The sequence below is a fragment of the Numenius arquata genome, chromosome Z, assembly GCF_964106895.1.
Source record: "Numenius arquata chromosome Z, bNumArq3.hap1.1, whole genome shotgun sequence".
Taxonomy (NCBI): Eukaryota; Metazoa; Chordata; class Aves; order Charadriiformes; family Scolopacidae; genus Numenius; species Numenius arquata.
In genome coordinates this window covers 688,840-710,290 of record NC_133616.1, presented here as the reverse complement: position 1 = coordinate 710,290, position 21,451 = coordinate 688,840, and the positions used below count along the sequence as shown (strand labels likewise).

At 41.8% G+C, this 21,451-nt stretch overlaps 1 protein-coding gene across 2 annotated transcripts; it reads right to left on the bottom strand.

Annotated features, from left to right (window-relative positions):
* Positions 1-3,759: 3,759 nt before the first annotated feature.
* LOC141477016 (thioredoxin-like protein 1) lies at positions 3,760-19,699 on the bottom strand. 2 transcript variants are annotated; one of them, XM_074166027.1, is made up of 9 exons: positions 19,475-19,659; positions 17,600-17,696; positions 16,388-16,561; positions 12,873-12,995; positions 12,414-12,483; positions 11,625-11,797; positions 10,156-10,260; positions 5,770-5,810; positions 3,760-4,012 (listed from the first exon to the last, which is right to left on the bottom strand). In XM_074166027.1, the coding sequence occupies exons 1-9, from the start codon at positions 19,570-19,572 to the stop codon at positions 4,009-4,011; spliced, it is 885 nt and encodes a 294-aa protein (XP_074022128.1). In that variant the 5' UTR covers positions 19,573-19,659; the 3' UTR covers positions 3,760-4,008. The 2 variants fall into 2 exon arrangements, with proteins under 2 accessions (XP_074022128.1, XP_074022129.1); XM_074166028.1 differs by lacking the exon at positions 5,770-5,810 and having other exon boundaries at positions 19,475-19,699.
* Positions 19,700-21,451: the final 1,752 nt, after the last annotated feature.

Below are 21,451 nucleotides of genomic sequence, written 5' to 3'. Positions count from 1 at the left end.
CGTAGAATAATCTATTTCTTCAGATTTCCAACAAGAAAAAAAAAAAAAACCACCGTCTTTTAAGGTTTAAATAAGGCCATCCTCTATAAGAAAGCTGCAGCCGCTTAAACACAGAAAAAAAACCCCAAACAGTATCCACCCAGAATTAGGCATGAACAAATAAGATCTAAATCAAGGCAGCCAAGGTGTCCGAGCAACGTTTCACCAGCACAAACCAGAACCGGGCATTACCTGGGCACCCTCACTGTGTTCGGTTCAGCAACACCCCGCCTTTCAGTGAGGGAAAAAAAAAAAAAAATCAAGCAGTGAAAACTTGTCAAAATTCTGCCGCTATTCGAGGCCAGTTACGGAGAGGCTGCTTTACACCCGCCCTGATGCAAAAAACCCCAAACAACACAAGTTTGAAGATTATCTAAAGATAATCAAGAGGGAGAAGTGTGGTTAATGCCAGACAACGCAGCTTTATAAACAATACGACCTTATCACCCAATTCCATTCATATACACGTTTTTAGCAAGACTCCATTCTCAGGAAGGCAACCGAAGGTATTTATTTCTTCCATCCTGCTCAGCTTCCTGATAAAAACCGGCATTCTGGCATCAGCAAAACACGCTAAGGACTTGCAAAAAAATATTGCCGATAAATTTACAGCATGCAAAAACGCACGGCACAAAGGAGAACGCTTTATTAAGAAATATCCAAGTAGAAAAGACCCTTCAAAGTTTCAGCCACAGGAAGAGAGAGATTTGGTATCAGAGAGGCAGATCTTCGGGTAAGCCAGAAGCGAACAGCTAAGATACGCAGAAAGCACTACGGTTCATGCCAAACCAGGCCAGGTACTAAATGCGGTGATAAATAGTCACGTTCCCCAACACAAGGGAATTTTATACTCGAAGTATTTGATATTCGAGTCAGTACCTGGGCATTTTATGAGCATATCCCAAAAACACTCTTCTAGATCTAGTTACAAACTGGCTGTTAAAGGAAAAAAAAAAAAAAAAACAAACTACAAAACCAAAACCTGTAACTTTTCAGCAGCAGAGTTTGCTGCAGGTTGTCATCCCTTTGGACACTGGACGTCTTCTCTCCTTTTATTACCTCTGAGATTCCTGGTACGTACGAAGGGCTTTGGATATCGTATCTACAACCAAGCACACGGGCAGAAGCAGCCCTGGGCAGACCAAAGACGCACCTCCCCGCACCAGCACCTTCCCAGGCTTCAGCTCCGAACCATTACTACTTTTCATACTTCCTCCCTTAATTTAGAAGCCGAGTGATTAAATTTAGAGGTTAGTCCTCTAATACCTCAGACTCTTATCAGAAATAAAAACATTTGAGGACTACGAACAGGGCGATAAACCACTTCCCTAGCGCTGCACTGGCAGCCCTTAGCTCGATGCCAGCGGCTCTGCTAATACAAACTTACTGATCTCACTCCACAAGCGCCATAAAGGACGGAGACAGGCCCATACCAAAGGCGCCCAGTATCTGCTGGCAGCTCCAATCCCCCTTCCCATCCCATCCAGGCAGGAACAGTTTACACGGCAATACTCTAATTAAGGCGTTGCACTGCGGATTCATTCCATTACACAGCCCACAACCCACTACCCCGGCCAGCGTGCCCGGTCCCGGGGAACCCCGCAGCCAGAGAGCCTTTGGGTGTTCAGAGACACCCAGCAAACCTCCCGACGAGCCCATCACCCCGACGGGAGCGAGAGAAGGTGCAGCCAAAGCTATTCTTTCAGCTACAGGTCGAACGAGGGCGTTTGCTGTAAAATACACCTGCACCCACAGATTTTCAGGATTTCACTGAAGGTTCAACAGCTCAACTTTTGCCAGAAACAAAGCGCCTAAATAATTCTGGGCACACGCAAGAGCTCTGGACACTCCATTTCACCCACCCAGCCCAAACAAATGCCAGCCTTAGGACACACAAAAAGTAGTGACTTGAGCAGGGAACCAATTTAACCCCACAACAGTGAGCGTTGGTGGCTTGGACTAGCAACAAATCTCAATTATCCCAGCCTCGGCAGCACCAAACACCAGCAGCATTGCCGTCCCCTTTTCAGACTCCTGCTCAGCCATCAAACAGATCCGCTTCTCGGCACGACTCTTCCCATCAAGGATAAGACTCAAAAGCCCCAGGCCCAGCAGCGGCATCACAATCATACATCCCCTGAGATCCTCACATCCCACGGGAAGCACACACACCCAGTAGAACACCACTTCACAGACAATATCACATCGTAACTGGCAACTTTTAGCTCCTCGCCTGTAATTCTGTCCCCATTCTCCATGAAGCGAAAGGCATGAAAGTCACCTCTCAACATTTATTTGGCTGTATGTACAGAGGATCGTCATGGAAGGTGTGCACAACGCAACCCCGGACATCACACGCAGTCTCGGAAACAATAGAAATCGGACCGATCTTTTACAAAGATGAGAATCACCAGGTTATCAAATCTCTCAGGTATAAATAGTATGAGGTAAGCAATACTTAAGATGAGGCACTTAAACAATAACCCAAAAGGTAATTAGTGTACAAAATTATAAACAGGAACAGTTATTCATATTGCCCTCGGTTATATTTAAAAATGATTTATATTCTATGTACAGTGCCTTACATGCCTTCCACCCCCCACTGAAGCAAGACATTAAGGAAGTAGGAAAGAAATCAAGTCACCACCATCATTGTCATCACCGCATGCCATTGACCGACTCAGGGAGAGGAGGTACCCGGGAGCACGTGGTCATAGCGGGGGGAAGAAAACACTTCCCCAAAAGACCATTTTTCTACACAACCCCCAGTTTTCTGTTAAAAAAAAAAAAAAAAAAAAAAAAAAAAAAGATATCACTGGGAGCAGAAAGTGAAGCTGGTATTAACACACCCGTCTGGCACGGCAGAAGAGAACCACCCTCCTGCGTTCAAGGGAGGAATGCCAATTAGGACAGGATTTAAGCCTTAGCGGGATTTATGGTAATTAGAAATGTAACAAATTTAACTTTACAAAGAAATTAATTATGCCAATTAAAACACTTAGCAAGTTTTACTGGGAATTTATACAGCATTATATGTATAGGGTGCCGATCAATGCCCGATTTATTAAAATTACTCAGGGCAGGCTTCCAAGAAAATCTACCAAAGTAGTACAGGAATTCCAATTAAGATGAAAAATTAATATTTGCAATAAACATTTCCTTATCAAGATCCAGAGAGCGGAAAAAACACCCAATAAAAGAAATAAGGCTTCTACATTCAGGTGGGGTGCACAAACACCTACATGCCCGTAACTGCACGGCTTAGAGTCTGCCCGGGAAGTGAGGTCATTATTTTCTAATAATATTAAAAATCCCAAACACTTTGGAAAGACTGAGGAATGCACCAACACGCTGTTTGGGACCAACCTGCGAGTTAATGGAATGGTAACTTAAAACAAGCTTCCTCCTCCTACGCTTTCGGAGGCGGGGAGGGAATAATAACTTCACCTCTTCTGGAAATTTCCATATCTGAGAAGTATCTGTGGGAACAGAAGTGTTTTGCGAGAACAACGATCCTAAGTCTTATAACAAAATAACTGGGATTTTACCTTTAGATGGCTCCTGAAGGCCATCTATGTTTTACTTACAGCTGACATTTCACACTCTCTGAACAAGCGCAAGCTACGTTACGTCTCCGTTTCCAAAGATAAGCCAGTGGAGTTCTGAAGTTTCAATGGAAGAAGGGAAGAGCCACGGTTACTCACAGTTAATAACAAAATTAAACTTGGCAAAAGTAATGAATTTTATTTACAAATACATGTAGGAGGATTACAAGAGAAACACACTAGGGAAGCTCCATCTCAACAAAAGCAATGATTTATTGGTAATGGCATTAAATGAAACAGATTGACAGTCTCTGGTTATGGTCAAGCAATTATCCAGGAGTTGTAGATAAAAGTGAAGATCTCTGATTGCGATAAGGCCTTCCAGTGTCTTTTGCATCCTAGTGGCTCTCTCCTTTTTTGCCAACTACCTGGTAAGAGACAAAAACCAGAAAGAACGTTTAACCAAAAAGAATCCTGCCAACTATTTTTTAAAGTATGTCTCAAAATAAACAAGTGCAACTGAATTTTCAACTAAATCAATGCATTTACGCATGCGTTACTGTAGCACTTGCAGAAGCTGTGAATCCCTCCGAAGGGTTAAGAGGGATGCAAGACACACAAGAAACCTTATCTGTAGTAGTCAGACAGCAAAGCATCACTCTCTTGTTGAGTTAGAAGACAGTAACTGCAACAGAACAGGCCACACTTTAAAAGGTACGTGTTATACACCACGCATTCAACCTTAATCAGTGATATAAAACATTATAGTGGGACGAGAACCACTAGGTGCTGAAATCTCAGTTTGTTCATTTCCTTTGGCAGCCTTGCAGTGTCCCTCACTGAGAGCATTTACCTTATAGCACAGCTCAAACCTCTAAAGAAATCTGGAAGCCACCTGATTTTCAGTTATCCCTCATCAAAACATTATTCCTTACCAAGTCTCCTTCCAATCTCCAATTCTGCCAACTCCACCTGGAATCAGAGCCAGCTCAGTGCTTCCCTTTGCAGAGAAGGTCCCCACTGCCACCACTCTGGTGAGTCCGTGTGCCAGCCAGCAGCACTCCACACTGCTGTGGGGGTGACAGCGTGGGGCACCGCAGAAGGGAAGCCAGCCCCCCTCCGTAAGGCAACTCAACACAAAAGCCAGAGAGGAGGAAACAATGCCATTTTAGTCACTTTTCAGGAAAGGATTCAGACGTAGTTCTAGTGCTCATGCAGACCCTCGGAAAAAATATCCATTTATAAGCCAAACCAAAATAAGAAGAAAGTCTTAAAGTGTAAGGCTTCAGGAGGGACCGTGGGCAAGGCACCGATTCCCGATTCATGTCCATCTAAGCAGAGAGCAGCACGCATGGCTCTGACAAGGTGTAGCCAGAATTCACACAAACAGAGATCTGAAGATTTACACAAAGGGAGAATAGACTTTCCCATCACTACCTATATTAATGCTGAAAACAAAGGAGTAACACCTTTCCTGTATTCTAACCAACTGCCTGCTACAGCAAACGTTAAGTATTAATTACCTCTACAGTTAAGTGACAATATATCCCACAAAATCCATAGTCAATAGTGAAATATGGAACTAGGGGGAAAAACAAAAATAATAATACAAAAAAAAAAGCAAAGCCCCCACAGCCCTGAACTAGTGAAGGCTCATGGGCCCACTGGAAGTATTCTTCCTGATCCTTCCTTTTTTTTCATTTCTTGTCAAACTTCAAGAGGGAGAATTTTTCACTACCCAGCTGCTTTTGGTCAGCTGAGTTATCACCATCACAAAGAAACGGAGATCTACTGATGAAAAGTACTTTTAAAGACCATTTTCACCTCCAAGGAACCCTTGGCCAGGAGCATTTCACCAAGCTGTAAATTCAGCCTAATGCTTAAGTTCAGGAAAATTCCAATCTGACTATGTGAAGAAAGAAGGAAAAAAAAAAAATCAGAAGCCCAATCACTTGCATTAAAATCCAATTAATCAAGTTAAAAAAAAAAAAAAAAAACAGTTAAATGTGTCAAGAAGCAATATTTATTCTTTGTGCGTTTCCAAAGCACCAAACTGTGTTCACACACAGATTAAAGAAAAAAAAAAAAAGAAAGAAAAAAGAAAAAAAAAAAGAAAACCCAGAGTTAAAAGATTAAAGATTAGCTGTTAGCAAGTGTGGAACGCCAACGAAAAGGATTGCTGTACCAGTCTGAGGCAGAAATTGACAACTCGCCCATGTGTATTATCTGTGAAAATCAATCAATCACACTGATTTGCGTATTTTGTCATCACAGGTCAAAGAAACCCATTTTCTGACCATCCCACTCCACCTCCCCAAAAGGAAACGAGCTATTTAAACTTAAACCAAACCACTGTCATTATTCTTCTCTTGGAAGTAGATCCGTTTTCCTTCCTCTTACAGAAACAAGTACCATGCAGAACACTCTACGGCAGTGGCTACAGCCTGTAGTTCCCACGCAAAAGATGACAGTTTTGGAGTCAGCTTTGTTTTGCCAATCATTTGGCTTTTTCACAAGCATCAGTGCAGAGCCTGACAGTGACAAAGCCACAATCAACTCTATGGTTCATTACCAAGAGTAGGGCTGGAAACACTACCACTGAACCTTCTGGAGAACAGTTGGTGTTATTTCTGGATTTATTTTTTTTTTTTTAAAGAGGTCAAGCAAGTAAAATCAGTAGGATGCTGCTGGAGAACCCTAATGAGGCCATGTATGTACAAACACTCACCAACTCCTCATTGTGTCTGCCCTGAGCAGGTGCCCAGTGCCACCAGAGGGACAATAAAGAGTACCACTTTGCAGCCCATTCTGGCTACATGCTAAAAGGTGACAACCAAGAACACTAAGCTCCGCTAAGATATTAAAAAAAAAGTCAAGTCTAAAAAAAGACTTTTCAAGAGTATTTCACAAACTGCAGCTCAAGCAGCTTTACAAAATTCAGTATAGGCTGAAAAAGGAGTTACAGAAAACAATTTGTAAGAGTACTATATGGCATGCCTTTAAAAGATAAAGTTCAGGGTAGCAGTGGGACAGCAGTTTGTAAGACTGGAAGGTAAAGAGAAGTGTTTTAAGGGCAGGTTTGGAGCAGGGAGCAGAGGGGGAGGATGAGTTGCTGAGTCAGAAGGTAGAGAAGGCTCCTCCTGACGGTGGAAGGTGCAGAGAAGGCGGCTCTTGCGGCAGGGCTGAGATTGCGGGAAAGGTGAAAGAGATGCTAGGTGAGCAGAGGGAGCAAGGGAGGGAGTAGTGCAAGACCACTTCAATCTTATTATTGCTTTTTAATTTCTTCTGCCTTTTTAGTTCTTTAGAAATGGGAAGTTAAGCTGAAAAACAAACAAACAAAATGTTACAAGAAAAAAAAAAAGCAGCAGCATGTAGTGCAAATAAGTAGCTCTGAGTAGAAAGAAAGCCTTCATTTAAGAGGGGACATAGAAAATATTCCACAACCCGTGGCTATTCATCTATGCCCCAACCTCAAATCTGAGCAGCAGTATGTTTCACTCAGTAATACCAGAAACGAACAAGAAATCTACTAGGCATCAACAGTTGCATGCTCTTCCAAAACCAGACGCACCTTTACAAGCTCACCACAAGATTCACCAGAACCTACCCAATACTAAGCTATCAGGCAATACTAAGAAACCCAGAACCGCACCTTTCCTCTACTCTTTTAGCTGTCTGCCCAAAGGATTCCAACTAAGAAATGTCTTTGTGCATTGGAAAAATCTCAAATACAGTCTCCTGTAGTCGTTTGCATGATCAGTTACACCTTATTTCAGGCCTTGTGTGGCCCAGAAACATTTCTGTCCCCCTCTGTCACTCCGAAGACTTCCCTCCTCCCCAGAGGTTAAAATCAAGTTGTGCAAGGAACAGGATACACACAACACGTTAAAACAAGTGTGAAAGCAGCTTCTATAACTTTACTTGCTCACTCCATCAATACCAACTACATGCAACAAAGGGAAGACATTTTTTCGTGAGCCCAATCAATACTGGGAGAACCTCCGCAGGGATGTGGCAGCCCCATTGCTGGAGGTTTTCAAAATGGGACTGGAGAAGGTGCTCAATATTCTCACTCAGGCTCCCTTTCCCATCAAAGGTGAGACCAGATGATCTTTTAGGGGTCCGGTCCAACCTGGGCTGTTCCGTGACTCTATCTACATCCAAACTAATTTGAGGCCAAAATCACTAATGAAGGACTGACTTAACCATACCTGCTTAGGGTTTCTGTTATTTTTCAGAGTAGATGAATTTTAGCTTTGTGTTTGGTAGCATAATTAACAGAAACAATGCCTCATTTATATTAAACACATGAACCGACTCCCTGATCAAGAAGAGGTGATTCTTCTTACAGCCCTGTTGCTGTAAGCACAGCACTACACAAGCAACTAGGAGTTTTCCTTGACTGTTTGAAGGACACAGGAGCTGCTGTTCTGCACCTCAATCATCAACTGCTGAGCACTAAGTGCCTGTACCTAAGCATGCCTTCAGATCCAGCCCCAACTGGGAAGCAAAATACATTAGCCTGATCTTTAGGAGAAGTCATTCAAACTAATGTGTTTGGGTTTTTTTTTTTTTTACTTTGAAATTGAACGTGCATACAATCAGCTGAGCACCACCAACGTGATCAGTGATCAATCACAAAGACACAACTGGAATCCCACCCATGTCCACTTCTTATTTCAAGCCCTTCAAACCAACAGATTTTACAAACACTCCTCAAAAACTCGGGGCTGGGGGGGAAGCATTCCCCCCTCTTGTTAATCATATCACAACACTATTTCTGTCATAATTAGAAGAGGAACATGAACAGTAGAGACAGTGAGATGAGGGAGCGAGACAGATGAAAGCAGTGAGGAGTAGCGTGGGTAACTACTCAAGGAGATGAAAAGAAAAATAAGGTTTCCCAGTTAATCTACAAGCCTAAATATAATTAATGCCCAACGCTATATTAAGGTTTCATAACTGACAGCATCACTGGAAGAGAGGAAACAAAAGTTAAAATTCCTAAGAGCGCTGCAACTCTGCCAGACTACACATCCCATTTGTTACGGTGAAATATTTTAACAGCCTAATATTAAAACTACATGTTCAGGAAGCAAAGCAGGAGTACTGCACATAGCATTGAGGAGTATTTGAATTGAGACAGGATCAGCCACTTCATAGCCCAGTAACGCCTGCTCTTCTATTTAAGGCCGTCCTGACCAGCTCCTTAACACCCTGATGCTCCCAGCACAATGCTAACACCACAATTAAAGAGAAAAAAAAACAAACAAAACACTACTTTAACAATCAGAACATCAGGTTTAAAGAGTGCACTTGTCGACAATAAACTTTCAGTACTTTTGAAAGCAAAACTAATTTACAGAGAACTGAAAGCGACACAGAGCTCAAAATCCCACCCCCCTCACAAAGATACCAGGAAATACCACAGATCACGATATTAAAGTAGCAATTGCACAGCTCATTGCAGGGGATGCCCTAATACCGTAAATACTGACAAAAAAGCTGTATAAACCAAAAAATGTAAGCAGATTATAAATCAATTAACATGTTTCTAGTTTTGGAAAGGAAGTTCTAAATATCGGTAGTTCTAAAAATGATATCCAGTTAATTTTAGTACATTAGAAAAAGCTTTTTCAAATACTTCGTTTCATTGAAAAGCAGCAAAACCTGTAAACTTTTATTTATTATTACCCCCAGAGATATATTTTACATGTAGAAGTTAAGACCAAGTTTTGACATGAAAAGTTTCAAGTACGTGCATGTTGGTGAGCATTCGTGCTTTTAACCTTTTGAAGTTACAGGTAATTTGTGCAATACGTTCTGTGGTGCTTCCGATGTTTCTGGTCACCCACACAGTAGGATTTGCCCTTTTAGAAAGGCTACTAAGTTTTAAAGCAGTTTATTTTAAAAAGACTTACTACATTTTGAAAAGCTGTAAGTAGCTTTAAAGTTTCAACCCTTTCAAACGCATTTCACATTCTCAAAAAAAAAAAATAATCACGAACTGAGAGTGCCTTTTTGTTCAGCGCTAGAGTGTCTGAAGTCACACCGTAACAAGTAACGAGTGGTTTGCTTCTTCATTCCCTCTGCAGATGTTTAATATAACAACACCTTGTGAGCAAATATTTTTCAGCTCTCGAGCTGCATGTTGCCCCGTGAATCAATCTTTCAAAGCAGAAGTCAAGTCAATCACGAGTCTCCCTAACTTGTCCATGCCATTGCTTCTCTACTTCCTGAAAGCCACCAGAAAGCAAGTTTCGAAATGCAGACGTGAATCTCACAGCTGTTAAAAAACCCCCAACGCTGTCTATAGTGTGTATAACTTGTCAGTCCCTCAACTCTTCATACCTACATTCTTACCAGTTGTTTTTAAAAAGCTGACAAACTAAAACTTTTAAGGAAGACCGAACATCTGCAAGATAAAGCTACACATTTTCTTTTGGAAGCCAAAACTACCTTAAGTTGTGGAATTGTAGTAACAACCAAGTGTATTTGGTTTTTGAGTCAGTTTAAGTAATTTTAAGTCAGTTTAAAACATTCCGAAGTGCTTTTAAGAAAGAGGACTCACTCGCTTGAAGTCATTCATATTTGTTGCTTGGACTGGAGTTCCAATAAATGTGAAGTATGTAATTCTTGTTGTCTCTTCATCACCATGATTGGATTGGACAAACAACTACAAAACCACCAAACGTAAGAGTTAAAACAGTCCATCCCTGAATTAATAAATAAAACATCAACATTTTGGAACTAACCAAATTAACACACTTTCCAATTATTAAGGCTTCTGTAACCTTTAGAGAAGCTACTGTCCTCCTATTTTAAATAATGATTAAATAGAATGCTGTTATTTCCCTGGTAGTTTGTTAAAAACCCCACAAAGCTTGGATTTTCCCAGCTTCTGCTTCTGACCCGAGACCACATTCAGCAAGCAAAAACAGGATCTAAGAAGTCAAAATTCACTATTCACTGGAATCTGACCTGAAGTTAAATACTAATTTAACTGTGCTTGCTGAAGCTCCTAAGACTGTATGGTTTACAGTTTGCATAATTATGTGTTTTACAGCATGAATACTAGGTCTATGAAGTTATTTTAGGGTTTCAAACAAATATCAAAGGTGTTGGGTTTTTTTTTTGAAATATGAACTAAGGAATCATTGCTGGAACCACTACACCTTTTAGTATTAGTAAGGAACTTGGAGCGAGAAGAGCAATGAGGTGTTTGTGGATGTTTCCGCACTTCATTGTGAGTATGGAAAAAGGACTGAGTTTTGTGCAAGAGGTGAACTGCAATGCGTTCAGAGATTCTGTCTCAGGAACCATATGAAGAGTTCAACAAGTAGAGACACAAACAAATGAGGTCTTAAATCCCAAATGCAGGTTTAGGTAGGAAACTAGGGGAGTGCTACTGCAGTGCCCACACGCAGAATGCAAACAAACAGAACATCTATTTAATCACCTTATCACTTGTCTGGTGTTTGCACATCATCCTGCCTAAAGCTGACACAGGATTTCATTAAAGAACAAATACGTAACTTGTACTTGTCAGCACAGCTTTGTAGAATATAAGCCTACGTGACCCATCTCTATTTCATTTGGGGGGAGATAAAGTTGGTTGCAAAGGTAATGCCATAGAAATAACAGACACAAAAAGGAGGTTTTTTAGGTTCACCTCCCATTACATTTAAAATAATTGCTAGTAAAATATCGCTAAACATGAAAGCAGTTGACAGATCTAAAATGCAGTCCACAAACAGCAATTCAGAAATTCACCATAAACCTTTTACAGAAGAAAAAGCATGATGAATGAGAGTGCATCAATATTTTGCAGTTACCTGTAACTGATAAACTGGTGATTTCTGAGGCCAGCCCACTAAAATTTAATTTAATTCAATCAACTATATTGCACTTAAAGAGTCAGAACACCTATGGGAAACCTTTCCAAAGTCATTTGCAATGAAATCAACAAGCATGCACACTGTTTTAAAAGCCTATGAAGTTTTCAGCCTGCCCAGAGCTCAGGACAGAAACTTTACTTACAGTTACACTGTTAACATTCTGAAATTTTACATAGCGAAGCTGGACAATACCATCTTCTTTAATATCATCTGGGGTCAGCTCCAGGGCTTGAGTTGGCTCACTTCTTTCCGCTTCTTCAAAATCCATAGATCGAGGAAGGTTGATAAAGATTTTTATGTACTTTGGACCCTGCCCTGTGTTAAAATATAGGAGTGGTGTTCCATTGTTTAAACATATTCTCAAAATGCTGCTTGAGAAGCCCTCGCTTATCCCAGTCTCTAGATATCACTCGAGGAAGGCAGGAGCTTCTGTACTTCTAGTGTTTCTCTGCCAATTCCACATCACCACCCTGGACATTGAAGGACATCCAAAGCTGCACTACTCGTCGACGAGTAGTCAGGGACAGAATCCCACAAAAAAGTCCAATAAAATGTCTAAAAGTAATAGTTTTGCACACCTGAACATTTTATGTCATTTTATAATGTAAACTGAGTTACTGTAAAAACTAAGCTATGCCTCTCAATAGCTCTCACATTAATTCTTGAATTAAATGTAATTTCCTCTTTGCAGCAAATCAAACTATAGTAAATATTTATAGTTGCAACACACCAAATACTCATGCACCAGGGCAGTGAAAAGTGAATGAGATCATTTGTCATGTAACTCATTAACAACAAATTTACTGAAGCTACTGTGGGATTCTCAGGAGGTAAATGGTTCCAGGGACAAGAGTGACATTTTTAGAAAATTCAGTTAAACACGGGCAAAGCTTTGGTTTCAAAGATACGATTAAACAGACACTTCACTCACCGTTATCTGGCCCCTGAAGTTTCATAGAATAAAGCTTGACAGGTTGACTAAAAGCTACAGTAATAAGCAGCTGTGGAGAAAAAAAGTTGCTGTTAAATACTGTTTTCATCATTCTTAAACACAAACATAGCACAATAATTAACTAGAAATAAATCTGAGCTCTGAAATAAAATTAAGTACTATATTCTAGGATTCACACATGCACTAGTCTGTCACTTCAAAATATCAGCAAATGCTACTCTGCTTGGAATTTTTTTCCATACATAGAGGGATGTGAAACTGGAAATGCTACAATGACCTTTGTATGCTAATTTTAATTATATCCTACTGCCTTCTCCCACTCTTACTTACACTACCATAAAAATATAAAGTAGGTAAGTTCTTAAGAAAAAAAACAAAACCCAAAACTTGCGGACCAGACCATCACTGAAAATATCACACTTAAAGTATCTACTGTACCTGCTCGTCACAGTCTGATTCCAAGTAGGTAGAGTCTTTACGTAAACAATTATCAAATCCGTGCTCATCGCTCTCATTAAGACATTCACAGCCGGCTTTATTGATAAATGGCATTAAATCCATCTGAAAGTAAAAGCAAGAGCATTGCCGAGTGCATGATAAGTGCGCCATGAACTCATCGGGGATTAGTAAGCATTGGAATGAATGAAATTCTTCATTCAACAGATTAAAATAACAAGACACATAGAAAACCTCGGGGGTTTACATCAAAAGACATTACAAACAAAAGTGACAAACACTAGAGCACTTGGATGTGTCCTGTTCATAACAATATTATTTCCCCTCCATGCAAAATCCTGCGCCCCTGGAACATTGTGCTTGCCATTCCGAGAGTAAGAAAATGGGCACGGGGAGAATTTTCAGATTACAGCATCCTAAGTCACACCATGGCACAGACAAACTGACACTAGGCTAGAGCCATCATCAACTTCACAGGAAAAAAAAGTAGACAGAAATGGGTCTCCTCAAAAATATACTATATATCACAGAACAAATTAAAACACCACCACTATAGTTCTTACCAGGCTTCATATGCAAAGCTAGTCCTACTTTACTTCTTTTTCAGTTTAACGCTCAGCTCTTTTGTAAAGGGTCCAACTAAAAGCTTTAAGATACACACATTCTCAGATCAAAGCAGAATGCTATGCACGGTCCAAGCCTCAGCCATTTAAAAGGTGTCATTATTGCAGAGGCAGAATAATGTGTATCAATTTCCAGATAATCAGAATTTTTTGCCTGCAACTAAAGTAAACCAAGTCCAACAGAAGCACAGTAAACCAGGCTAAAAATCAAGTATTTCAGATGTTAAGGCCTGAAGACACAGTATCAATGTCTCACACTGTAATAGTACAAACTCGAGATCAGTGTACAGACAGCAGTCCAGAGGTAAAAATGTGAAGGAGCTTTTAGGATGACACTTAAAGGCAGATATTAGATCCCAAACAGTAATATCTCACTCTTGGAAAAAAAGCATACGCTAGCTCAAAGATTACTGCATACAATTCAGGCTATAACTTCATGATACAAACAGAATCTGAAAATGGGCTGCTGAGAGAAAAAAACCTCAGTTCCCATACCCCACTTCCCTTAGCTCTTGCAACTACGTTAATTCTGAGCAAAAAATACTTATCCCCCTCCCAAAATCCAAATGAAAGCTGAGCCTGCAACTCCAACACTTGGTAGAGAGAAGGAACGCACAGCTACAAGAGTATGAGGATGCTCTCCCAGAGCCCACAGCAGTCCAGTCTGGGTCAAGCATAACCTAAAATAGCATCTCAGCTACAATGACGGGTCAAATGGAGCTCCTGCTGGGCCCATAGAGCCTGGACATACTCAGGACGCAATTCGTGGGGGTAAGACACCACCTCTTACGAGATTAACTTTTCATAGAAGATGGTGTGTTCATCTCAAAACCGATCTAAGCAGACCGGTGCTCGCTACTGGAATGATTTTCAGCATGTTTAGGGCTCCAAAGCCAACAAGCCAAACTTTCCTCTTCTGACATTCCCATAGTTCCACAGAGGATTTCACAATAATTATAAAAGTAAGCGTTCACACACAGAGTGAAGCGCAACACATGCCATGGAACAGCCAGCAAGTAGCCGAACTGCTAGAAATTCAAGCAACCCGTGCCCTTGCAGTTGATTCAAATGAGAAATACTCATCTGGATTGGCACTCTCCTTACTTGGCCTGACAGGATACGACCAGCTAGGAATTTAAAACACTCAACCTCCAAAAAACCTGGTTTTGCATTTAACAACAGAATTTGGGGTTCTACAGATTACTCATCACAGCTAAGTTTAAGGCATTAGATTTGCTAATGCAGAGCACTATGTGCACTACAGCGACGAGCCAAGCACTCAGCTGTGACATACGATTTAAGTGAAACGTAACACACCACAAAACTAATTGTGCTTATACTTTGGGCAGAACAATAGACAATCCTGTTTAAGGAGTAATATTACACCGAGGGTTGCTTGGAGAACACCACCTAAGAGGACAGCTCTAGGAAAGCGTTTTGTCACATCAGAGCTCTCATTTACACGCATTTGTCAGTGCCGCTGGCAGACAGGCTTAGGATTTGTAACGCACAGTTGCCTTGAGGAAACAGGAAAACAGGCATAACACAGTGAAAATCATTTCCTGAGAGCACCAATATTTCTGGTTTGCTGGTATTGCTCCCTTATGGAAATTTTGGCCAAAAATTCAAGCATCCCTATAAAGTTTTGATTTACCTAGAAGACATGGGCAAATCACGCAATGATAAAAAAAAAACCAAACTTTCATGAACACAATTTTTAAATTCTTTGGAAAAATTTTAAAATCAAGTTTTAGTTATGAGAGATTTTGATGCGAGGTTTAAAAACTATTGCATCCGAGAACATATATTTAGAAATGTTCACTTTTCTTTTTTACAAATTACTAAAAAGTTACAAGTTATTTGCTTAATTTAGATTATTTGTGAATGCCTGATCAGCAATTACTGGAGTGACACGCAGTGCCCCTGCAGAAGCAAACCCATGTACATTAAGCATTAAATTGAAAGCAAATTCACAGTCAGCAAGAAGCAATTCTTGTACATTGCTCAGACAGGGCACGCAATCCTTTCCAAGTATGCCTGCGACATATTTTTTACTTTATGTATTTTTATATCCTTGCCGTGCTTTTACAGGCAAGAAGAAATCTAAAGAGAACACTGTATAGCACCACCCACTTTTGTAAACATTAGCAATTAGGTGAAAGAAAATATACCATGAGATATCGTTTATCTAACAATCCCCTCCCAAAAGCATCCTATTTTCAGGGCAAGCTGCTAGAGAGGAAGATGGAGCTGAACGGTTCTAAAGGTTAATTCCTTTGGCAACATGGCAACAGAATCTCTGCCTCTCTCTTTTTTTTAAAAACAAAACAAAACAAAAACAAACGATGAAATAAAGAGGATTAAAGAAAGGGTAGGGAGCAAGAAGAAAAAAAGGAAAAATATAAATGATCCTCCCACCACATAAATAAGAGAGGATTTCTTAAGGAAAATCAGAGCAACTTTTCAACCACGTCTAACAATGTCTTTTTCCATGGACGTTTTTACACTTTAAAAAACATTTTGGGAAGACACACTGGGATGTCTGAGAAAAAGAAAGAAGCAGAATACGCAGCTACAGCAAAAACTTAATCCAAAAACCTGAAACTCACGATTTTCATGACTAAGGGCTACACATGGATATTTTTCTTAAAACATTCTACAATTCTATAACCATACGTACTACATACGTATATGTTAATCATTTAATTTTGGCTGAAAAAGGAAACCCAGACAGGTGATCTTCTCAAAGCCATGGGGACTTGCAGTTTTGACTGAAGTACTATTATTTGGCTTAGGGTATGTTTAAAAAGCAAGAGATATTTTGTAAGTGTTCAAGTTACACAAACAAACAAAACCATGTGAAGAGATACATACATATCCTTTTGGGATATCTGTATCTTCACTGTTTCCAGGATCATTCTCCAGGTGCTGTTTAATTTTTTCTTCTAAGCCCACAGCATCTGCTCCTTGATATTGGTCGATTCGCACTTTGTTTCGGAAAAACAGAAACGTCGGCGTTGCTGATATATTATTGGTAGCAGCTGTTCCCTAGAAGGCAGAGATGAGTTACAAGTGTTACCTCACAGAGAATTACCAACAGCAGACAGAAACATCAGATTGCTTCACCTACATGAGAATGCACACACAAGATATTAATCAAACTACATCACCCCAAACACCACAAACAATATTTGTTGTTTTATAAACGGCTTTAACTCAGACAACCATTTCAAATACATTTAAATTCTTCAGATCCTCCTAAACCTTTACATATTTGGGCATTCTTTGAATGGACTTCACGTTGTTGGTAGATTTGTTGGTACACTCACTTGCTCTCAGAAGTGGAGAATGGCTTATTTTAACACTTCTCTTTTACAAGCTTTCTTTATGCCTGCAGTCCTTCCTCTCCCAAGCCACAGAGATGCACACCCAGGAACTGCAGCCATTCGATTTCTACCTGTATTCATACCTGGTATGCACCCGTAATAGTTTTTCCCCAAACTTTCCATAATTTACTGTCATTTGCAAACATTGTTGCCATTTTTATATTCATCTCGCGCCTTTATAATTTGTAGTAATTCAAGACACTTCCTTTCAACACACTATTGTTAATTTTTGTTAACAACCCTTAAGTCAATCAATAGCTCATCTGCAACACAGTTGTCTGTTAAAAACAGCTAAGGAGCACTTGAGAGGAATCTCGTCCCACTAATCAGATCAGTTTATTGCATTTTTCATTTTGCTCAATAATTATGCCACTATATGTTTGGAAAGACTTACTCTTTTTTATTCATACTGGTGCTATGCCTACATTTATCAGTAGTATCTAAACAGTACAAGCTGCAGGAACTGTTAAACCGTCTGTACACTGCTTACATGAAGGACATCACCACTGCAACTATACTTCTCAAAACAAAAGTGTTGTCTGTTCACATCTTTGTGCAGATCCTGACTTTGAGAATTTCACAACACGGCTATTTGTGATTCACCAAATGTGTGAACAGCCACAGTTTTTCTTCAAGTTTCCCATCCACTGCATTACCCGCTCCTTTTCTTACGACTGAAAATATGTTTTTGAATACCAACCTGGCACTGATGTACATCTACTTCCAAAAACGTTGCCTGGGGATATTTGTTACTCAGAGCATTGAAAGCCGGGGCTATCCTTAAACAAGGGCCACATCTGTGAGAAAAAAAAGTAAAAATACAGTTTAAGTTAACTCAGTCTTTCTTTGAAAAACGTCTGCCCCGAATAGAATTAGCACATTCATCTTCTTACTGATATCCTTGGTACACGTAAAAATAACCTTCCTACCTGGCTGACAGATGGCGAGCAATCCTGGTGATACAATTAAGAATGACATTTAGAAACACATTATGAAGTGTTAATTCCCACTTCCTCAGACAGCTTCGATGTCACATGATTAGCGTCACCTATTAATTAATACTAACTTCATATTTTCATCTAATGGGTTTAGCTCCTGCATCTTTTACTGCGAGCCAAGTCCTGCTAACCAAAGTGACATAAGGGAGGGCAAAGAGTTGCCTGCTTTTCCTGAAACAGCAAAAAATACTCTTAAGAGAAAACTAGTCCTAGCTCTGCACGCTACCTCCTGTGAAAAAACAGTATCTACAGGAAATACGACTTGAACTATTTAACAGCAATAACGTATCAAACCTTTAGCAGGAATCATGCAATTCTTACTATGTTAAATCTCACCTACTACAACTATAACCAGCTCCTACCGTACTTTTTTGACCCCGATAGAACAGACCTGGCTTCTGCTGAAAAACACCTATTTATCATTGTACCTTTGCTGGCGTAGATGAAGTGTACACAGTGTACAGTGTACTCCATTCCTGCAAAGGAGTATTCTCACTTTTCCAGTGACCACTCAGACGCACAGCTAGTGATTCTTGTGGCCTCTTCTACCCAAATACAACACCTTTCACAACACTAGACCTGAATTCTTTCAAGCTCCCAACAGCCATTGAAGTGGAATGGTTCAACCGTACATATAAATAAGGAGTGGAAAGATAAGGGAAAAAAAAAAAGAGCATAGGCACTAAGAGCAAGGACTTTGACAACAATAAGGTGCACTCTAAAGCCCGGGACACCCAACACTACCGCTGTTCTCCCCAATTCCGCAGATTACTGTGAATAACCAAATTGCTGAAATTTCCTTTGGTCACCAGTTCACTACACCACAGCCATACTTCCAATCCCTGCAGAGTAAGGGGGAGGGGGGGAAAGAGCATATCTGCTTGCCCTGGGCAAGAAGGACGAGGACCTAGCTAAGTTTTATTAAGGTGGAAGATCGTTTTTAACAGAGACCAACCTAGATGAAGTTTCCAGTGCCCTCCTGACCTGCAAGCAGGTTTCAAGGCAAGGCAGCGCCCCGTCCCCTCAGAGCACCCGCAGGATGACAGGTCCATAGGGCAGGGGAAGCCAGCTCTGCCGCAAAAAGGTGAATTTAACACCAGAAATAGGACATACCATTCCAATGCCACGGCTACATCCACGTGCTACAGTTAAGGAATGTCACTAGTGCTCAAAAAACCCCAATTAGTTGGCAGGTCTTACCTGCAGCAGCTGGCCAGGGACCAAAAATGATACAGCACTCCGCCACCTAACTGCACGGCACAAGTTTGAAGCTTTGCCTCGCCTCAGAAATAAATAAATAAATAAAACCACCCACCCAAACCCCCCTCAAGGCCCCACACGGCGGTTCTCGAGTCTCCTCAGCCCCAGGCCGGGGTGACGAGGAGACGCCTCCCGGTGGGCCAGGCCCCGCTCCCTCTCTCCCTCGCCTCAGCGGGAAGGAGGCCGCGGTGAGGGACATGGCGGCAGGGGCGACGCGGGGAGCGACCCGGGGCGGCGTCCGCCGCCCCGGGTCGCTCCCCGCGCCGCCCCTGCCCCCCATGAAGGCAGGCGGGAGCCCGCATCCCGCCCTCACTCACCCCCGCATGGTGAACTTCACCACGGCCAGGCGGGAGCCGGCAGCGCTGAGCTCGGGCTGGAACTCGGTGTCGTTGGCGATCACCTTCACCCCCACCATCCTCACCGGGCGGCGGGGCCCGCGCTGAGGGGGAGAGGCGGCGGCGGAGCCGGCCTGCTATCTGCAGCGTCACGGCGGGAACGGGGCAGCCCGGCATGCACCGCAAGGCGCAGGCGCCGCCCGCCGCGCCCGCTCCCCGCCCCGGTCCGCCGGGCGGCCATCTTGAGGGCGGGGCGGGGAGCGGGCGCCGCCATTTTGAGAGAGGGCAGCCAGGCCGGCAGCCATTTTAGTTAGGGGCAAGCGCGGTGACTGGTGGGAGCGGAGGTGCGCCATTTTGGTCTAGGGCAGAAGGTGGCCGAGGAGAAGAGGAGGAAGAGAAAACGAAAAAAGAAGGAAAAAAAAAAAAAAAAAAAAGAATAAAGAGGAAAGGGTTGGGCACCGCAGCTGGAAACACCTACAGAGCCTGGCCGGGCTGGTAAGGGGCTGGGCGCCACCCCCTCCTCAGAAACAGGAAGGAGAACCTGCGCTTGGCCTTCCTGTTGTGGGGCCTAGGTCTTTGCTTTGGCCAGAACCGGTTCTGGAAGCATAGGAATTCAGAATAAGCCACGTGTTATCCTGCGGGTCTTCTGTTAACAAGAATTAAAACAGTGAAAGTAGGTCTTTCCGCTCTGCTGTGATTTTTAAAGATGAGTGGAGCAGCACTGACCAATGTTAACTGCTGAAGCTGCCTCTGAGACTGCTAGCACCAGATGTATGAAATCGGCAAGGAAACTCAGTTGTCAAAATACCCCATCCCGCCTCCCCGGCAGCATCCAAAGCTCGCTAAGGTGTGTTTCTTGCTATTAAGAGGTAGAATCGAGGAGCTGCTGCTGCTGGTGGCCAGGCAGTTCCCACCACCTCCACAGATGGCGATGCGGAGACCTCTCTGGGAGACGTGGCCTGGTCTTTGACCACCCTCAAGGTAAAAAAGGTCCTCCCAAGCCTTCTCATTAATGTGTGCATTGGTGATGCAGATAAACCAGCACAATTAATGGTTAAAGTAACAAAATGAAAAGGTTTGATGTTTTTATTAGTACTGTATTATAAGAAAACTTAATGCTTTCTGTAATTCAAAAAACATCCATGAGCCTTTTATAGCAGCTACTTTAAAACAGTTTCTCTAAACATGAGAGCAAGGGAAATACACCTACCTCTGTTGTGATACGATGCCGCATGGCTTCCACCAACATGGGCTTCAGGAATTTATTATTATAGGACAAGTGGAGACTCTCTGTTCTCCCAGCTGAAAGTAATTCTCATGGTAAATAGGCTGCTGTTGCCGATGGGCATCTGTTCCTCTTGGATGACAGGGATTCGGCACTCACTTGCCAGGAGCCACGTGGCTGCGAGTAATTCCTCTCTACAGATATATTGATTTAGCTCGGTTTTATCATCAAAAATATATCAACGTGGTAGCAATGTTTATCCCTACTTCTCTACTCCACAGTTGAACTGAAATTGTTTTCTAATTCAACAGCAATAAAAATTTGGACCTGTTTTGTCTTTTGGGAAGTGGTGGTATGGAACATACCGGATACTGGTTCCCATATAGATAATGTGTTCGGTGCCAGCACGTAGTTGTGAAGTAATTTCACTATTCTAATTACCTCTGGCTGAGAGAAAATTATTTCTGCAGCTGAAACCAGAGAGAATAATTTTCCCTTTCTGTCCCAAACAGCTGTGATGTATTGATGTGCCCTGTTAAAGAGCTGATAAGAGAAAAGGAATGCACCACTCACCTGCTGTTAGGTGATGCGTATGTAGCTAAAACTAATTGTTCACAGATATAAAAAGCTAAAAGTATTGTTTTGGTTAAAGAAAGAAATAAACCTTCTTCACGTGCTCCACAGAACAAACCCAGCCATCTCCAAGCCCTCTCGGGGGCTTTCACCTGAATCAT

What these genes read in the sequence shown, in the direction of transcription:
- LOC141477016 (XM_074166027.1), bottom strand. Translation starts at nt 19,572, where the DNA reads ATGGTGGGGGTGAAGGTGATCGCCAACGACACCGAGTTCCAGCCCGAG. An exon ending in AATCAGACTGTGACGAGCAG is followed by an intron (nt 12,484 to 12,872) that starts GTACAGTAGATA and finishes TTTTCTCCACAG; the next exon opens with CTGCTTATTACTGTAGCTTT. An exon ending in ATATGAATGACTTCAAGCGA is followed by an intron (nt 5,811 to 10,155) that starts GTGAGTCCTCTT and finishes TGATTTTCACAG; the next exon opens with ATAATACACATGGGCGAGTT.